The sequence below is a fragment of the Pempheris klunzingeri genome, chromosome 11 (genome assembly GCF_042242105.1).
Source record: "Pempheris klunzingeri isolate RE-2024b chromosome 11, fPemKlu1.hap1, whole genome shotgun sequence".
Lineage (NCBI taxonomy): Eukaryota > Metazoa > Chordata > Actinopteri > Acropomatiformes > Pempheridae > Pempheris > Pempheris klunzingeri.
In genome coordinates, this window is record NC_092022.1 from 20,410,170 (window position 1) to 20,430,593 (window position 20,424).

Below are 20,424 nucleotides of genomic sequence, written 5' to 3' on the forward strand. Positions count from 1 at the left end.
GCAGTTGGATTTTGCTGTGTTGACATGGCGAGCCACTGCGAGCACTGTGTCACATTTTAAAAAAAGGATTTGTTTAAGTTAGACAACAGGTTGCTACATCTTGGAAATAAATATAGATAAATATGTTTTTTCCGCTGATATGTTTTTAAAGAAATATGAGTAAACCCCTTTGTTTCACAGCCGCTGACCTCCACCACAGCAGGGGGCAGAGTTTCTCCACTGAGCCGTTAGTCTCAACCGAAGACCAACGGACAGAAGAAAGGAACAGTTTGTCCCACCGGCGTTTTAGCAGCTGTAGAAGGTCGTCCGCGGCTTGGCACCGTTTGACAGCGCAAATAACACAAAACTAGCCTACATGTTTTATTTTAGCAGCAGGCTTGTGTCTCTGGACGTCTCTGCGTGATGTGAGTATTGCTGAAAATATAAAGGAACGCGGCTGTACGTCGCGTTTAACGAGTCGTGCTCGTTATGAAAGCTTGCTAGCTGGCACTAGCTAACGTTAGCAGGTGACCACCGCTGAGTTGACTAACGCTGGTGAGAGTGACGGCTCTAAAAGCGGCAGGAGGCGCCTTTCAAGTGAAGGCAGCCAACAAGCCGTCGGATCCCGGTTATTCTGGCACGTCAGACTCCGCTAATATTCCCGCACCGAAGCAGGGTGTTCGGACCTTGAGCTCCGCTGCCCGCTCTTGGATCAGAGGACCAGAGCCCGGGCTCAGCTTCTCACACCCAGGATCTCCCTTCCTTGAACCGAGTGGCTGGTTTGATGGCAGCCACCGCCGGTGCCCGGCGGTTACCGATGGGTGTGCGGACTTTCAGTGACTTTCTCCAGGTTGCCGCTGTGGGCTCCCCCCGGGCATGCCGTACAGCGGTGCCAAGAGGATGCCTGCGACAAAACATCAGGTGAGTCCGTCATGGAGGCACTGGAGTCTATTATTATAATGTCACACGACACAGTCATTCAATACAGGGACACTGACACTGTGTCCCCGAAGGATCAAGCGGTACAGAGGGGGAAAGTTACAAGCTGACTTTATCTTATTTATGTTTTTCTTATCTCTGAAGTGTGACCGCTCTCCATTAGGGAAATGTCTTTGTGGACAGTGTCACTTCGAGTTCATAATGAAACACCTTAGAGATGGACTAAGATATGTCACTAAAGCCAATCACCAATATACGATACTGTTTCACCAATATTGGCCCATGTTGATAATGGATTTGAAAGACTCCAAGTACAGATGGACACTACATTGATTTATGGAGTTCACTGTCAGTTAAGACCATACCATATCTTTCATGGTCACATTGGTATAGTTTGAGATGTGATGACAGGAATGCACTTTAATGACTTTACTAACTAAACGGGCTTTGTCTGTGACAGGAACAAATAATGAAGCATTTTTCATAAATACTGTCATTGCAAGACTACCGTGCAATATTGTGATATTATTTTGAGGCACTTTTCACTGCTCCTATCCTCAGTAAATATCTGTTTTTCTCATCACGTGTGTTTGCCACTAGTCATGTTAAAGTTTACCTACCAGAAAACACATTGCTAAATGGTACTAGTAGGTGTCACATTACATGGCTTTTTGCTATTCGCACAAGTGGTCCAACTGAGAAAATACCAGCACGCTCCCAACACAGAGACCTTCCATTACCTCCTGGTTCAGTGTTGTTTGTGCACCCATTGACTTTAGTAGCTAGAAACTGGAATGCAGTGGGCCTTTTTTTTTTTGTGTTTAGGCCCGTGCCTGTGGCAGGTTCCGCTCTTTCCAGAATGTGGCTTACAGGACTTTTTCTCTTACCTTTCAGACACTTGTCCTCATGTGGCATTTTGATGACAAGAACTCCCAGAGTGCTTTGCCTTCAAGACTGGGACATAATGTCAACCGTTCCTCAAAGCAGAAACTTCATCAGTCTCACCAACAAAAGGAAGGAGTACTCCGAGCGCAGGATACTTGGGTAATTTTCCGATATGAACTAGTAATATCTTTATCTTGTGTGTTTATTTAATGCCTTAATCTTGCTGTGCTTGTTGTTACAGGTTTTCTATGCAGGAAATGTATGATGTGGTGGCCAATGTTGACGAGTACAAGCACTTTGTGCCGTGGTGTAAGAAGTCCCAGACCATCATGAAAAGAGCAGGCCACTCCAAAGCCCAACTTGAAGTGGGATTCCCTCCAGTGGTGGAGAGATACACATCTATGATCACTAGTGTCCGGCCTCATCTAGTCAAAGTAGGTGCCAGTGGCTTCAGTCCGTTTTGTGAATGACTGTATATCTGATGTAATAATGTATGTCAGTTTTGTTTGTTATTGTTAATTTAAATAACAGTTTAAGTGTCAGCAACTACCTGAAAACAAAGCCTACTGAGACACCAACGCAAATCATAGTTGAACCACTAATGTTTGTGGTGTCAACAAACACAGAGCGCTCCAAACGCCCATTTCAAATCACAGAGTTTGTTGTTTGGGTGATTTTTTTTTTTTTTTTTTTTTTTTTTTTTTTTTTTAGGCTGTGTGTACAGATGGAAAGCTGTTCAATCACCTGGAGACGATATGGCGCTTTAGTCCTGGAATCCCTGGTTACCCTCGCACCTGCACAGTAGACTTTTCTGTAAGTAGCCCACCGCTTACCTTCAGTGATTTATCAGACAATATACCCTTCTCATTGCATTTTTTTGTTATAACTTACTTGACTTAAAGGAAGGACTGCATGGGACACAGTCCTGTATGGTTCTATAGAAAAGTTCAGGCAGAACTGGTCAAGTGAAAATGCTAATTTGTGTTCTTGTCGAGAGTTACACCACTCTGTACAGTGAATATAAAGCTACAGACAGTTAGCTTAGCTTGACATAGAAGCTGGGAGTAGAGGGAAACAGCTAGCCTGACTCTATCCAAAGGATACAACCTAAGCTGAATGAAGACGTTATATTTCACTTGTTTTATCCGTACAAAAAATGCAAAGTCAAAAAGGTTTTATGGCTGGTTACGCATCAGACTATTTTTTTTATTTAGTGACTTCTTGAAGTCTCCGCTCCTCAAACCGACATCATGAAGTCACTGCACCTAGCCGAGGAATAGTTCCACATGTAACCTTTGTTACAGAGCCAGGCTAACTGTCTCCACTCCTAATGCTTAGCTAAGCTAACTACAAATTTTTGCTTCATCTTTATCGTATAGACATGAGAGTGTTATTGATCTTCTCATCCAAACCCTAACAAGAAGGCAAATAAGTGTATTTTCCAAAGTGTTGTACTGTGTCCATCTTCTATTGTTGCCATATTCTCTGACTCATTTGCTCTCTCTGGCATACTCTAAATAGATTTTGTGTTTTTGTATCTCTGACAGATATCCTTCGAGTTCCGCTCTTTGCTGCACTCCCAGTTAGCCACCATGTTCTTCGACGAGGTTGTAAAGCAGAATGTCGCCGCGTTTGAGCGGCGAGCTGCTAAGATGTACGGCCCAGAGACTCGTATCCCACGGGAGCTGATGTTTCACGAGGTGCATCAGACGTGATCTCAGCACCCTGCGTGTCCTCATCTGGCCTTAAACCACACCAACCTTTATTCCTTTCATCCACATGAATCTAGTCGCCCAGCCCTTCAAGCCTCCACCGCTACGTAGATGCCATGGCTCCCGAAGATGCTAGAGCTCCAACCCTTGTAAGAATTATGCTGAAATTCCTGCCTCAACAAAGTCCTGTTTATCTCCTCCTCCTTGTCTGTCAACTTCCTGTCTACCTCCACTTAAGGGATCCTTGTTTAGCAGAAGGAACCCACTATTGCTCTTGCTCCATGGCAGGTAAAAGCTGTATTTATGTAAACAAACATCATGTGCCCATTAGTAGAGAGTCAACTATTATTTTAAATGAATAGCACAGTCACGCTGAGCAAAAAACCCTTTTTTTAAAATAAAAGGCACATTTTGGGATCAAGTCTTATAGTCCACTGTGATCTCAAGGTTAATTGGCACACTGACACGTTATCAAGTCAAAGTGTGTGCGATTTTTAGTAAACTTCAGCACTTTGATCAGCTGATTTTACTGTATTAGGAATTCTTTGCCTCTGCTTTTATCATTTACATTTATTTCAAATTGAAGTTTGAATATATTGTTTGACATACAGTAGTGAACCATAATTCATTTAATCTTTTAATTTATCCATCAGCGGTTATATGCACACTTTTGCTGTTTTATTGGGGATCAAATGAAATGTGCCATGCGTGGGATGCTGAGAGAGTGGCGTCTTTGTACCAAGGTGCAACATTTTTCAAAGGGACAAAGGTCATCTCTTCATTGGTTCGCTGTGCCCTCAATTGACTTTGGGGTTTGGGAAATTTAGCTTCGACGTGGCCGTTGTTTTGCTGTGAGAATTGTGTTTTTGGACACTGAGACGTGGCCTGCCAATTCTGATAATGCCTTATTTTACAGCCCAGCACTGGTAACTAGCACAAGATGAACAGAGGTGAGGGAATCTAATGGCGCTTTTCCACTAGCACCTACTCGGCTCGACTTGACTCAGTCTTTATGGTTTTCCATTAGGTGATAGTACCTGGTACCAGGTACTTTTTTAGTACCTACTCAGCCGGGGTTCCAAGCAAGCTGAGTCGAGCCGAAAATGTGACGTCACCAGACTGCAGGCCACTGATTGGCCAGTGCGTCTTGTGTCTTATGGGCCGTCTTCTGAAGGCCACCGGGAGGATGTTACTCCTCTGTCATGTAGATTTTGGGCTGTAGAATAAAACATTATCAATCATTTATCATTGTCTATGTTTTTCATGCTTTATTGTGTGGATTTTGATGCATGGATGTAAGAGGCAATTATAGTCTACAAAGTATTCTAGTGTTCATGTGTTGCATCGTCAGGGCACGACTACATTAAGTTGGGATTTGTATTTCATATCCAAGTAGCCCATGGCTTTATTCCCTTAGAAAAGGACTGGTGAAGTCAATTGATTGTATTTGCCATGGAGGTGACTGATATGTTGGAGTTACCAAAGGTCAGTGGAAGAGGTCATTAGCATGTGACTTTCCTCGTAACAGGCGGTTCATCAAGTCCACATAAAACTGCATTTTTATGTTTGCTCTTTAAAGTCGATATGATTTATTTTCTCTATTGGAGATTGGAAGTGAAAAATAATCATCAGTGCATGAAGAATGTTTATTAAATCAAAATGGCTCTGTGAATCACTGTTACACACAAAAAAGAATCAGTTTAACTTATTAAAAGATTGTTAAATGCCTTTTTGAGTGTTACATCTATTTTATACCATATTAGAATTCTATTCAGGCATGTAGTTCATATTGTCAGTAATGTTACATCTAAGAAGGCACCTTCACTCCGAGTCCTTTTGGTTTTATTTTCAGTATGTTGTGTACGGCTTGAACTTCATGTCAAGTTTTTTTTTTTATTCTCTGTGCCAATACTAGATTTTAACAGACTAGAGTATGAACCCAACAAAATATTTAAACTGTATTTATAATAAGAGCAGTAACCTCGGCCCTCCATCCCCACAGTATATTTCCACATGAATGTCTAATTGCAGGCGTATGAACGAGCCTCGGTCTAATAGTGGTGGTCGAGCATGTATATAAGGATGGAGACGCATCATTATCGCTGACTGAAGAGTCGCTACAATAGAATATATTGCCATCATTTTGCAGTCCAGTCACATTTTTATTGCAGGCTAAAATGTATCTTTGTAAATACTGTGGGTGTATTTCAGAGCTTTATTTAAATAAAAAAAAAAAAGCAGGTGGAACTTGTGTTTTTGTGTGAAGTTTTTAAGCAGAGATTCCTCTCTGGACGTGTTTCCAGTGATTTTCAGATTGCAGCAGCAGCCTTTAAGGTCAGAGTGAGATATGTTTAGATGAATCCTTGTGACTGAAGGGGAGACGGTCAGTAAAGGAACAGTGAGAGTGGGCACGACTCTCCAAAAGGCAGCTGACCGCTAAGAAACCAGAGTGGGGTGATGGTATGTGGGCCAGTTATTAATAACAGCACATAGGAGAGGTGGGTATTTGGATCCTCTTTCTTGATGTCAATTGCATTTATTATATAAAGTGTCACAGTTCTGTCCTATTGTTCTTAAACATTTTATTACCTTTATGTCAAGTCAGTTGGACACTTTGTAAAGACAATAATGGAAAGAGAAACGACGCCATAACTGCACTGCATGTATGGAATGCTGAAGTAAAAATACAATATAAATTTTTGAAAACGTCCTTCCAGAGGCTTATGCAGCACTAAATAATGCCAAATTTAAGCCCTGTAACAATCTTTATTTATTTCAAACGTGTAACAGGAGCCTTCAGAGGCAGTGGTGTTACCAGAAATTCAATTTTTATTTCTCTGGGTATTACAAACTGGTTTCCAAAATCCAGCTGCCTGATGTCATTCTCACATTACAGGAATTCTCATAAAAGCCAGAGAGGAAGAAGTCATTCATCAACGTGGCGGACACGCTCATTAGTGATTGTGTGTTCAGCCCTGTATTTCATCATTTAGAAATGCCAGCTAATTCAGGGCTGGGCAGCTCTGCTCCTTGTATTTGCCAATGTTATTATTATTCTTCCTAGAAGGAAATCTGCCCTCACAGTTGTGAAAATGAACTGAGCTTTGCACACAGGTCCAGTCTTATGCCAAACATCCACATCTGGCATTGTGGGCTGATGTCCTGATGGTGGCGCTACAGACACTGAGCTGGCAGTAATCCCCACATTTTTGCTCAAGTGACACCAAACTTTCTGCACATCATCTTCAGACTGTCCTCCGCAAACCGTCCAGACAGATTTTGGAATCATCAATAAACTGAGCCCACAGTGCGAGTATTTAATAAGAGGAATAGAAACAACTACTGCAAATTCTCACACTAAAAAAATCCCTTAACGAAATAACAAAATATTGATGTCTTGGTAGATGTAGTGTGGTTAATTTCAGAACATCGTGTTTATAATTCTGTCCCCGTTAACTGTTGCAGTCAATGGAAATAAATCTTTAAACAGCAGTTTGTCACATGTGGAGAAATCAGTCTTTGTAAAAATAAATAAGACATCTACGGTTTCTCACTTGGCAGGCAGCTCAACAAGATCATGACTTGGGAGTTGCAGAATAAATATGCTAGTGCCAATTCAGGTATTGTGCTGTGTAGATCAGAGACATGACTGAAGTTTAATAATAACTTTGGTCCGGACGGTTCTGCTGATGGATCCTCCTGAATTTCTCATTTTCCTTCTTCCCGTTTTCTTAGAGCGACAGCAGATTAACCTGTTTTAGGTACTGTTCTGTACAATTAACAAAATGAGACCAAGAAAGTGTTAATAAAAACCTTTATTATTTTTCAGTTTTTGTTAGGTTTTCCAATTATCGCTCTTCAAGCTTTTCTTGCCCTTTTGACCCATCCGGCCCCATCCCCCCAGTGTTTCTCTGACGAATCCATCTGCAATGAATTCTCCTGCCTATCATGTACAACCGTTATGCTCCTCTACGATCAAAATAACCCCAGAACTCTACAATAAAACACGAACACGCCTGACAAACCCAGCAGGAATATGGTGGCAGAGCAGAGAGGTTCACACATCTGAGTGAACTACTGACTAACACGGCAAGAGTTATTTGGGGGGGGAAAAAAAAGATGCAATAGCTTTAACTACACAAAAATGGAGTGTTGACAAACCCAGAACTTAAGAGCAAGCTTGAAACGTTCAAGTGAAAAACCTGAAAAACAGCACCAGCTAAGCCCACAGAGCTAGGCAAGAAATCGTGTATATACAAGATAGCTGCAGTTTTTCTTGTTGTTCGTTTCTAATTTCGCAGTGACCAGTGAGACTGAAGGCTACAGTGAGACTGGACACCACTACTACACTGTTGGTAACTATGGTAATCATTGTGGTTATTACAAGCAGGTGATCACACAGAGCTCATACATTCAAGCTATACATATATATACCTATGTACACAAAGTATAAATAAAACCACAAAATGAGAACCCAAAGATTATAGTTTTATACATATTCAACACCAAAAAATAACCCTATAAAGGGACACAATCGACCTGAGGGTGGGGGGGTCTACTGCTACAAATTAGGACATCCAATCAAGCAAGTGCTCATTTTGGAGTAGTTGATGTAAAGCGCTCTCCTGTGGGGATAAAGTAACGAAAAATACACTCAAATAAGACCAGACTTTAACAAATACAAAGCCCCCCTATCCCACTTTATTAATTCAAGCTTGCTCTTAAGGATTTCCTACAGGCTGCCAATTACAACACCCTTGGCTCAAATCTTTATTACTGTCACTGTACATTATTCTGGATTATTTTCTACTATTATGAATAGCCATTGAAAACAGGAGACCATGTTAATGAAAATCAGCGGAGGAAAGTTTACAGACAAGACAGTTATTTTGATCATAGAGGGAGAAACGGTCATTATTAAAAAGAAAAAAAACAATCTACAAGTTGGAGAAAAAGGGGAGACCAAAGATTTAAAGGGGCAGTAACTTTTAACTTCTGAATGTATATCTTGCACCGCTTGTTAATTGTACTTGTAAGGACCTTTGTTTTTTTCTCTTAACTGGAGTGTTCATTAATGGGAGTGAAACGCATGAATCGAATGGGTGGGATGACATCTGGGGACACTGCATGGAAGAAACTAAGAGTTTAGAGTCTTAATTGGAGATATCCTCTGAAACAAATCACTGCATTAGCCAAAAGCAGCAACGGTTGAGTCAGGTTTTTGACATTAGGTCTTAAAACAAATACGAAGGAAGTGTAATTCACTCCCACAATTCCCTTTGAATGCCACTGCCTATTCAGTGCCCAATGACAAACACGCAGGCATTGCACAGGGGAAAGTCTTAGCAATGCTAGCAGACATCTAATGGTACATAGTTTGAGCCTACTGTGGGTTACATGTATGTGTGTCTTCTGTTTCCACCTCCCATGTTCCAAATACAGAGACATGATCAGAAAACTGGTCACTGGTTAACTAAACACACTTTATCACTAATGGTGTGAGGATTTTGAAAGGCCCTTCTTTTGTGAAATGACATTAAAAGCGTACTGTCTCTTTGAATCCCATTGAATCCCTGGGGTTGGAAATGACAGGGGGTCAACTTAAGTCTGCTTTTTGATATTTCCACTTCCTCCCACCCTTCAAACTACCCCCAGCTCCTGTCAGGTGGTTCTTCAGCCTGACTTTACTCCCACCAGTTTCATCAGTCCCTCTGTGCTCATGGACTTGGGGCGCTCCAATGGGAAGCCCAGGGCTCTACTCCACACCAGCTGAGCCAGCACGCCGAGGGCTCGGGACACGCCGAACAGCACAGTGTAGTAATTCATCTCAGTCATTCCATAGTACTGCACGGACCGGGGAGAGAGAAAGAGAGAGAGAGAGAGAGACAGGCATGTCAGGACGTGCGTCTGCTACCATGGCGTGATGTTTGACTGAAAGCCAACGAGTCTTACCTGCAGGAGCACTCCACTGTGAGCGTCCACGTTGGGCCAGGGGTTCTTGGCTTTACCCTGCTCCAGGAGTACGTTGGGTACAATCTTGTAAAGCTGGGCAACCATCTTGAACATGGGGTCATTGGGCAGGTGCTTCAGGGCAAACTCACGCTGGCAGGTGTAACGAGGGTCAGTCTTCCTCAGAACGGCATGGCCATAGCCTGGCACAACCTACAGAGAGAGGACAAATGTTCCTCAACCTCTGAACTGCCCCCAGGATCTTGCTACTCTTTCTAACAATGAACCCAACCCAACCCAACCCAACCCAACCACCACCACCACCACCACCGGTCTTTGTGTAGCAGTTTTACAGTCATCGTGTGTTCATTGTCCTTGTGACTAATTCTTTCTAAACTGAGGAGTAAGGCCACACTTATAAAAACAACAGCAGTGAGGCAGGTAGGGCCGCTGACATTCCTACCATGTTTATTCTGAAAGGGGAGCACAAACATGAGTTTGTAATGTGACGAGAATGGATATCGATTAGTGTGTCTTTACCCTTCCAGACTTGAGTGTGTTCCAGATGTAATCCCTCATCCTCTCATCAGACACCTCTCCGCCCAACTCCTTCTGCAGGGCAGTCAGCCACACCAGCACCTCCTGTGAGACAGAGGAAAACACACATTGATGAATTAGAACTCAAACAGTGTAAATGGCCATTATACATACATTATACATATTACATACCATATATGCATTGTATTGTTATTAATTTGAAATGACACAAAGTATGCAATTAGGACATTTGTCCTTGATTTTATCTGAGCTTGTGTTTACAGTAAAAACACAGCAGCGGAGTGTAGTAGAAACCAGTAAACCAGGTTCACACACACACCTCTGTGTGTGCTCTGGGGATTTTAAATGCCAGAATCATGTTTGAAAGAAGTTACTAGTCATTTCCCTATAAAACTCTGGTAATGTGTCAAAATCATCAACATGCAAGCAAACTAGGAACTAAAAAGTCCCACAGCTTTCATCTTGAACGCCTCTTAACAGGAGTAGCATGAGCTGTCAGACTGGGTACAATAGACAGCTAAATAACACAAGTGCCATTAATAAGTTAATATGATAAGATTTATTGAAGGTGACAGGGAACTCCAACAGTCAGTCAACTGTATAAAAAGACATTTTACAATTCAGCACTGAGGCAAACTCTTGTTCCATTGTGTCATTTTTGTCCTCAGTGCTGCTCACCTCCTGTGAACAGCACCATTAGTGAAGGGGAAAAAAAACTAAAAACTCGGCATGAAATTATTGCGATATGCCCTTTTCACAGCCGCCATTTTGTAATGTCACAGTAAGAAAAGCACAGGTGTTACTAATAACATTAATGATTGCTCAGATCTATTCATGCCCCAGTAAGCAGTGACAGTGAGCCAGTACGCATAAAACCACTACTATGACACCTGTGACATATCAAAATGTCCAAAGAGACTACTTAAGGGATGCCAATAAACACTGCCTTGCACCAACATCAACAAGCCAGCAAAATGGCGTATGTGACAACGGAGTGAAAACAATGATTTGCTTGGTACAAACCTGATTGGCCAGGCCGTGCAGAGGACCTGCCAGACCGTTCATGGCGGCGCTGAAGGACAGGTAAGGGTCAGATAGGGCACTACCCACCAAGTGGCTGGTGTGGGCACTGACATTGCCTCCTTCATGGTCACTGGAACATTACACAATAATAATTGCAAATTAAAACATGTTAACTTTTACACAGTACTGTAAGCAGCCTGAAATTAAAATTGTGTGAGATTTTACTGCCATTTATTGCATTTCAACACTGAGGTTGTGTAAAATAATATCTTACAGCATTCATTAATAATTAAACTGTGGGTAGCAACCAATCAACTGTAGCAGGACTGCTGTCAGTGTAAAACAGCAGAAGCTGCACCACAAATGACAGCATTACCGAGGATGCTCCTGTGAACTGACATAGCCGTACATGGCATGGCTAAACAATCAAGGCCAGTGTTCACTCATGCAAGGTGCCTTAAGTTAACAATTTTTCTACTTAGAGAAATGTTTCACATTTTATATTCACATATTATATGCCATTATCAATCATATGGTTTGATATCCCAAAAATCCATGACTAACATTAACATTATCATTAATAATGTAATTTAATTAATAACATTATTATTAATCCTGTATGAAGTGCTGTGCAATTCTTCAAACATTTCATCTCAGTTTTGCTTCAAGCTTGTTTTAATTTACATTAGAATTGCATAACTTAAAAAAAAAAAATCAAAGTGTAATTAGAAACAAATGGGGCATAAATCCTCAGAAAATGCAGAGAAACCAATTTCAAAAATCAAAGCGAGTTTACAATGAGACAAGTATGTTTGAGGTTGCACCTGTGGATGGTGAGGTAAAGCCTCATTAGCTCAGTGAACTGGGGTTCGCTGTAGCCCAGCATGTTGGTGAAGTTGTGGGACCAGTCCAGGTTGGAGTCGATGGCTCCGATACTGCTGCCCTCACGATACAGGTTGCGGTAGATCTTGGCAGCAATGCAGGGCAGCTTGGCAATCAAGTCCATGGAGTCTTCATAGACAAACTGAGAGAACAAATTCAAAGGCGTTTAGGAGGAGTACATGAGGGGACCATGAGAGTCAGTACCGAATTGAGCACCAACGCATCTAATTGTCTCGTTATTTCACTTTGCACTAGGATGGAAATGTGGGTCCAAAGCCACCAGGCCGGTTTAAGATGAGATTTGTGTGTGCAGATGTAAACTCACCTCCCAGTACTTGGACTTGTGGACACCCTCAGAGTAAGCCCGTGCAAAGCTGCTCTCACTGTTCAGAGCTGTGATGGCAGCACTGAACTGAGACATGGGGTGCAGGTTTGTGGGAAAGTTATCCAACATGGTCACAACATGAGAGGGAAGTGCTGCTCTCTTTGCCCACTCTTTGGACACCCAGTTCACCTGGAGGAACAGGAGCACACAACATAAGTGGCTAACCTGAAAGTTAGTTGCTGACAATGCCTACTACAGACACGGTGCAAGGGAGGGCTTGAGCCGGTCATTTTACAAGTAGAATGAAAGGTTTTATTGTTTAGATAGATCCAACTTATCCTCGTCAGCTGACTTCTTTCAGTCAATTGCAAACGCATTGAAATTCATAATGTCAAAGAACAGAGGGTAAAGAGGTGAAAGGTATTCCTGCTGTAGGTTGTAGTCAGCTAAAAGCTTATCAGTCAGGTTATCCTCAAATCACCCTTCAAGGAGATAACTGGCAGCAATAAAATGCCTATTTAAAGCACAGAAGGCATATTGTTTCTCAGTTATAAAAGAATCTAGTTTGTTGGATTCATACATAATTAACAAAATCATATCCAGTGCTTTCACTGCCAAACATCTTGTGATTTACATTTCCATGTTTAGAACACGGCCACAGCAATCATGTTGTTCCCCTCACATTATCGAGTTCTTCTTTGAACTGATCAAAAACAAATACGTAACCTGCATCTATATTTATTATTCTGCAGGAGTATCTAACTTTGAGTACACTGAAACAGTGTGAGGACATTCTGTAGAGACCTGACAAGCAGAGTCTGAGACACGAACACTGATGGATGTAAAGAATGAACAAACCCACAGCCCTCCCTCACTGTAGCTCGACTGCACAGTAATCCTTGCAGTTCCTGTGCTTTTCTCCCACTCACCTGCTCCTCAGTGGGCACCTGTCCTGTCACCAGCAGCCAGAAGAGGCCCTCAGGCAGCGGCTCCTCACCTCCTGGGGCTTTAGGCAGCAACTTCTGGCACTCAGGAATGCTGTAGCCCCTGAAACGGATGCCCTGTGTATCAATGGGAAGAGAGGAAAAGGTTGTGATAAAACAAATACATACGCGAGTTATCCTGAAATGCACCATCAAGTGAGTGTTTGCAAACTGCCAACATGAGCTCTAGCTCTCCTGTTGAATTTGGATGATTCATTATCTCGTTCCATGTGGTGGCGCGCTAACAAGATATATGACAGCATTTCCACTGAGAGCTCTCAGCTTCAGTAAGAAAGCAATCACAGTAAGTGCCTACGAGGCAGGCGAATCTCAGAAAGGTAAAGGGTGTTCAAATTATAAAACCACTGTGAAATTTATAATGCTTTATGCCACTCTTGAGGCATACTAACCTCGTCAGGATCCAACACAGAAGTCTCATACACCAGACCCTTCATGCCCCTCATACCTCCATAGACCTGAAAACACAAGCACACACAGACATTACATATTGAAAACAGTTGTGTTAACACTATACGCTGTGTGTTCGCAGAAACAGTAGTTATTTAACAGTGGAAATTTAAAGCCAAAATCTATTGACTTCTAAGTCTTTTACAAAGATGAGAAGAAATAACCGTAACCCTGTTAAACATCAAGAATAGGATACCTTGCACTGGAATAAGAAAATCAACTCCAATAACTAATAATAAACATATTTACATTACATAGATGGGCCACAGCTGAATGTTTATTTGTTGCTGCTCAAAGTGAAACCAACCAAGTCAGGACCTAACAAATTCTTCTAAAATCTGCATGGCAACTAACCAGAGGTTAAAGGTGATGTGAGTGATAAACAGAAGAGGATGACGCAGTTCTTATGCTGGGGTGTCTGTGTGTGTGTGTAGAATATACGGCAGCGTTGCGAGTCGACAGTGTTCGGTAGCGGTTTGAGTGACTCAGCTAAAATGTCTGTGTTGGCAGGAAGCAGCACAGCTTCATATTGTGACCTCTGAGGGAGATGACCTAACAGTGATACCTGACACAGTAAATAAGGGTGGGCAGGTCTAGACGGATTAAGGTTAAGCCAATATGCCACATCTAATCTATACCACAGTCAATAGCCTACATGCTCTTTTCCTAAATAAATATATTGAATATATTGATAAGAAGAATCTGTCTTTGTGGTTCTCATTTTATTCTGATCCCTTGGCATGTATAACAGGCCTGATTATTTGAATTCTCACCATGTCCACAGTAACCTGTCCTATGTTGGTTTTGCCATGCTGCTGTTTGAAGTTCTTGATCCTGGTCTGTTCTTTAGGGATGAGGTCTGCCAGAACATCCTTCAGATTCTGTAAAAACACATTTAAAAATCAGTCATGCCCGACACGTTCCTCTAATGTGAACTGGGGTTCATTAAACAGACTTTATGTAAACATTTTGGGAAAAGAAATTGATCCATTCACTCCACAAAGGTCAGCATGTTCTATTAATACTCAGGAGAGCACAGTGAAAACCTGCTCCTTTTCCAAATGCTCCACACAGATTATAAACTACAGAATAACAAATTCAGCAGTGTGTGTACTTACTGTTGTTGTTGCGCTGGCATTTCTGGCAGCCACGAGGAAGTAGGTGGCATTCTGTAAAATAGACCAAGAAATAATAAGATTTTGAGTATTAGTAGCACAAACACAAACCCAAATAAATAATTCAAAAGGGGGTCACAGCAGCATTTCAAAGCTACTGAAATGTCTCACATATGAAATGAAACAACCTTGCAATTATTTTGGACAATAGATGACTTCCTAATAGTGTTGGACCACATTGCAAACAAAAATTGCAGTTCTTTTTGTTGACTATCCTCCTATTCATTTTGCAAAGCAGGACAGATTTTAAGTCAATCACCCCTAAGTAGTGTCTGAGTGGTCGGCAACTCAGAAATATGTACGGGCCAAAACAAAAATTTCTAATTCTTTGCATTGAGCTGTGACTGTGACCATTTACCCTGCAGTACATGACTGCTGTTAACACTAGCAATTAATCAAAGGTCTTAATTATTAATCCTTCCCTCCTTACACTGACAAGCACTTAATTTCTCTCCTGTGCGTAGCCTCAATTCCTCTGGGCATCCTCTCTTAAAATGTATCAAGTGTTCAACTCTTGTCTGGCCTCCAGTTTTAGTTAACTGGTGATTACTTTCTACTCAATGTACCCACATTTACAGTGAAAGAAACTGAGATGAGGTAGCTTGGCAGATTGCATTAAACAGTTGCAACAAGTAACGACTGGTGAGGACTATTCCTGGACATTCCTCACCTGACGCACAGAGGATTAACCTGCCAAAGAAACCTATTCAAACTGAAGGCCTGTTATGGATTGCCAAAGATGTGAAGTTGTTCTGAGTCATAAAAATATTGCTCCACCTCTACCAAACAAACACACATCACGCAATCATCAGTCCATATGTACGATTGATTAATGTCCCTATGAGGTTTCCAGTTTTCCAAAATTCAGGATTTGTATAGCTAGGAAATGTCTTTCTAACATTTTTATATATTTACGTTTTTAATTCCTTTCATATGCAACCCTGAATTCTTTTTGCTACGATATGAACATTTGCCACTGCAGGACACAGCTATTAGTACACTTACATGCCTTTACCGTTTTATTCTTATAGACTGAACTCGTGGTAAAGCATAAGCTTGCCAATCCAGGTAGTGTAAATAAAAATCTGGAGGAAGGGCTCTTGTAAAGGACTTACACACCCATATTAATATGTTAAAAAGTGACTCCCAAAAAATGAGACCAGGGTGAATTGAGTGCATTTAAAAGCTTGTTTTTGCATGACTGATGATACTGGAAATATACAGGCGATTCTCAATGTTTCCTATTTAGCTTGGAGCACATGAAAGGTTAGCAGGCATTTGCCCCATACGAGTAGTGTGATGGAAAGGAAAAAAAAAAAAAAAAAATCCAACATGACACTGACCAACCAAACATTTTTCTATCATCAATGGTGCTTGGGGTCTTAGGCCTTGGACTGGTGCTGGGACAAGATGTAGGACAGATTAAAAAACTACAGGCCCTGGTTATGAAAGTCTTTGGAGGGTAGTAATCTTGTTGGAAGTTCAGTGACAGTAATGGGAAGTTGAACCTACTACTGCTCACAGCTGAAACAGGACTCCGCTGTCAGCTTATTGATATTATCAATGGGAGAGGGAGGAGTCTGGGGGACAGGTGACAGCTGCCTCCCCTCCCTCGTAACCACAACTGGTGATAGTGGATCAAGGACCGATGAGACTAGCCGAAACAAAGGGCACGATCTTGTGTCACCGCGTGCACACACACACTCTACACAGCTGAGCGAGAGAGAGAGATTATGTAACAGCTCAGCGTCTTAAATATAGAGTGCCAGTTTCACAAAGTTACTCCCAGCTTCCTCCCTGGGAGGAAGGTTAAAGCAACGACCCTACACAGAAGGGTATAGCCTAGGAGTCATTCACAGACTGTCATTACTAGAAACACATAACCTAACCTGTTCTTAGGTAAGCAAACTTAGCATTCAACCTGGCTTAAGGAAGAACATTCTTCTCACAGCAAACCCGCCTGTGAAGCATCTGTTAGAGACACCTCAACAGAAATATGCAAGAAACTTTGTATTTATTCAAAAATCTAATTTACAACCTCAATAACATACTGCATTAAGCATTTGTTTAATCAACATATCCCATCTATTTAGGCATTTTAAGTTGTTACCACAAAAACAAAAAAAAAAGAGAAAGAAGACTTTTTCTGAAAAGATCTGAAACAAGAAACAATCGTTTGTTCTTGTAAACCCATAAAACCATCATGTGTGAATACTGCCCTTCCCCTCAATCCTGTGACTCACATGATAGTTCACAGTCATAGTTCAGAAACACAAGGCCTTATGGACAAAGAATGAACAGATTACTAATTACTAACCCCCCCACCCCCGTGCAAACATTACAACTGATACGAGAGAACGGGTGAGTGTGACACAGGTTATCTCTACACATTCCTAATTACAAAATGATAACAAGAACATGATACGATCCCCCAGGCTGTACAGAGTTGAAGGAAGGAAACTGTTTAGTCACTGATTACTTTCTTGACAAGAGGATCATCTGGTAAGTAAGTAGAAATGTTTCAGTAGTGGATGACACGCGTTGATATGAGGGTCACTGTGCACTGTAAGTAGTCCAGGCTGAGAGGTCAGTGGACTAAAACAGTAGGTTACAGTCACTGGAAGGTTACAGTCAGCATAAAAGGCAATTTACCACTGAAGGTGATTCAGAGGGCTGGCCAAAGCATACTAATCCTGCAGATGGTAGAATTATATTACATTAAAGCAATTCCAAATTTTTAATCCCACACTAAAATAGTAAAATCCATCAAATGAGATATGTTTTAACTTATGTTAGATGTCTGAATCCACAACAAAACCCTCACTTACTCAGTATTATGTAAGTGTTACATTTTGGAGAACATACAAAATGCTTTCAGGACCTCACGTGAAGTGAGGTGAGGTTAGATAATTGGCAGAAATTTTAACGTGAAGGTCAACAACGCTAAGTTGAAACAGAGTTTAAAAGAAGTCATGATGTCTGTAAACGACAATTGGTCTTTTCTACTGACAAAGAAACGGGACATGTGAAGTCGTAACGTAACACCAAGTTAACACGGACTGGTCGCTGCTGGTTAAAGAAACATGTAGCTAACAGGCGGCGACAATACCAGGCCAACATAGCAGCAACGGTTCCCATGCTAACGTTAGCAACCCAGACACAACTTCGCTAACAGTACAACTCATAAGGTTTAGCAGCCCTACACGAGGCAGCGAGGAAAAAATGCCACTCTTTACCCCGTTTGCACTGTTTTAGTAATTATTAGCCACGCTCTAGGTCAACAGCATTTCACGACGGGGTTAATGAGGGTAAGCTAGCTAACGTTAACGTCTTTAGCCGGCTAACATAACGTTAGCTCCCAAAGTAACGTCCACACCTTTGGCTGATAAAGTGGCATCGGAGCCGTTTCTATTCCCCTTACCTTTGAATTGAGGAGTTTAGGTGCTAGCCTGCTGATAGTCAGAAAGGACATTGTGTCTGTGTAAAGGTGTTATTTCCACGTATTCTTTACAAACTAATGAAGCCGCTGCCAGCGCACCGCGGAGTTAGTTGAAGGTGCCCCTCTAGAAAGCAGAAGGTTGAAGAGGGATTCTGGCCCGCAAGTAGCAGCATTGATGATTGGACGATGGGCTGCACTGGTACACAGCGTATAGGGATTTGATTGGCTAGTGCTCTATAGGGTGAACGTTGATTGGATAGAGGCCCTCCCTCTGTGTGTGACGACAGCAGACGACCAGGGTCTGTTCAAGACCACGCTCTGTGAATGTCTTAGCACTTATACATGCCTTTGACGCTAAAGTATTATGATAACGACTACAGTTGTTGAAGTACTCGTTCCAACGACCCCTGTCTGGATAATCTAACATGGATTTTCCTCTACACTAATCTACATTTATCAGATTAAATGCTCCCTCTGCAGAGGTGCAGTTAAAGGGCATCTTTCATGCGATCTAATACATTGGACTCTGAGCTTTATCCTTGAAAGTCTCAAGTGTATAAAATGTGGTATCAAGATCAACGAGGAACAATAAAATGAAAACATGGTGACCTGGTCTTAATTGGCTCTTAACTGAATTATATCTTAATTTTTCCTGGAAATAATTGCAAATTATTCTAGGCTGCATCTATATGTTTATGTCAGTGGTGTGATATGTTTGGCATTCAGTGTCATCATCTATAAATAGATATTTCCAGATCGTCTGTTAAAAAAAACTAATATTTATGGCCATGATCTTTGGAGCTGTTCAGTGGCAATTATAGCAGATTCAAACATGTAAAGCACATTGCAACTTTGTTTTGAAAATTGCTATGTTCAACTTTGTCACCTCCAAATAAATCTTCTAGACTCCAGCCATGATAATTGTAGAACCAAGGAACCAAGGGAGATTTTTGCTGTAAAACAAGAAGTTCAAACTTTATTGTCAAGGACTGTTGAACAAGGGGAGTAGCTGGTTGTTTAGAGTTGAGGGCATTCATTTTCAAACCAACTGCATGCAGTTTACCAGTATGGTTTGGTTCATAGCTCGATGGTCAAGCCCACTGTCCACTACCTTTGTGGACTGTAATATAATGGCTCAAAGGTTGTCCAGAGACATAATATAATTCTGCAATACACAAGAAATGATTAAAATGCCAAGATGTATCAAAACAGAAACATACTGTACGTCCAAATACAGCACACAGCACAGATGGACCTACATGGATGTTCCTGCAATCATTCTTGAACCAGAGCTTGTGGTGTAAATGGTCTCAGTTGCATACTCATTTTAAATTACATAATGCAAGTAATGCTAATAAAACGAGTGGATAAAGTCCACAAAATGTATTTGGCACATTTAGAATGAACTATATACTTCATTTAAGCCGGGAACACACTGCACAAAATACCAAAAATAACTCTGATTTTACAGTGACACCTCATCTTAAAGAATGCAGAGAGCCTGGCCAGGTCACTCTACAAGGTTACAGATCTCTTGTATCAGAGCTGCTCAAATTGTTGAATCTGAATGTGCTCCTGTAATTTGAGCCGGTTTAGTCAGAAACCTGCACGGAAAACCTCAGGAATTTATCATTAAATCTGTCAGTCTTCACATATTATCAGCATCATTAAGGCTCTTTTAAGTCTTCCAGTGTGTCCCCGGCTTTTTGGCAGATTTTGCACTTTTAACCCTGATGGGTGAGATTTGGACCTGCACGTTAAACACATAAAATGCAATGTAAACCAATCCACATCATGCAGCCATTACGACATGCATGTTTTAAAATCTTTGTAAACGGTTGGCAGAATCAGTAGCCTTCTAGTCCACATCATCTCAAGTGAATATTGTAAACAAACAGAGCCTCAAACATACAGTATAACAGCAGAAATAATTGTGTGCAACACGGAATACAGTACATCAATTTTTCCAGAAGTCGTAGGAGGTGATCTGATGTGCTTGGTCCCCACTCCTGTGCTCTTGTGCCTGGTAATCCGACCCAAGGTAATGCATAAGATGGCATACAGTCCCAAGAGAGTCCTCCCAGAAGAAGGAGAAGGGGCTCTGGGC

At 41.5% G+C, this 20,424-nt stretch overlaps 2 protein-coding genes across 2 annotated transcripts; one reads left to right on the forward strand and one right to left on the reverse strand.

Moving 5' to 3' along the window:
* Positions 1 to 182: 182 nt before the first annotated feature.
* coq10a (coenzyme Q10A) lies at positions 183 to 4,758 on the forward strand. The gene is made up of 5 exons (XM_070839037.1): positions 183 to 900; positions 1,813 to 1,962; positions 2,045 to 2,237; positions 2,515 to 2,616; positions 3,351 to 4,758. The coding sequence occupies exons 1-5, from the start codon at positions 764 to 766 to the stop codon at positions 3,516 to 3,518; spliced, it is 750 nt and encodes a 249-aa protein (XP_070695138.1). The 5' UTR covers positions 183 to 763; the 3' UTR covers positions 3,519 to 4,758.
* Positions 4,759 to 7,312: 2,554 nt separating this feature from the next.
* Positions 7,313 to 18,452, reverse strand: cs (citrate synthase). The gene is made up of 11 exons (XM_070839176.1): positions 18,300 to 18,452; positions 14,822 to 14,872; positions 14,477 to 14,584; positions 13,646 to 13,711; positions 13,182 to 13,313; positions 12,253 to 12,441; positions 11,870 to 12,069; positions 11,046 to 11,175; positions 10,005 to 10,106; positions 9,468 to 9,677; positions 7,313 to 9,359 (listed from the first exon to the last, which is right to left on the reverse strand). Exons 1-11 carry the CDS (start codon positions 18,348 to 18,350, stop codon positions 9,189 to 9,191), a joined length of 1,410 nt encoding a protein of 469 aa, XP_070695277.1. The 5' UTR covers positions 18,351 to 18,452; the 3' UTR covers positions 7,313 to 9,188.
* Between the last annotated feature and the right edge of the window lie 1,972 nt (positions 18,453 to 20,424).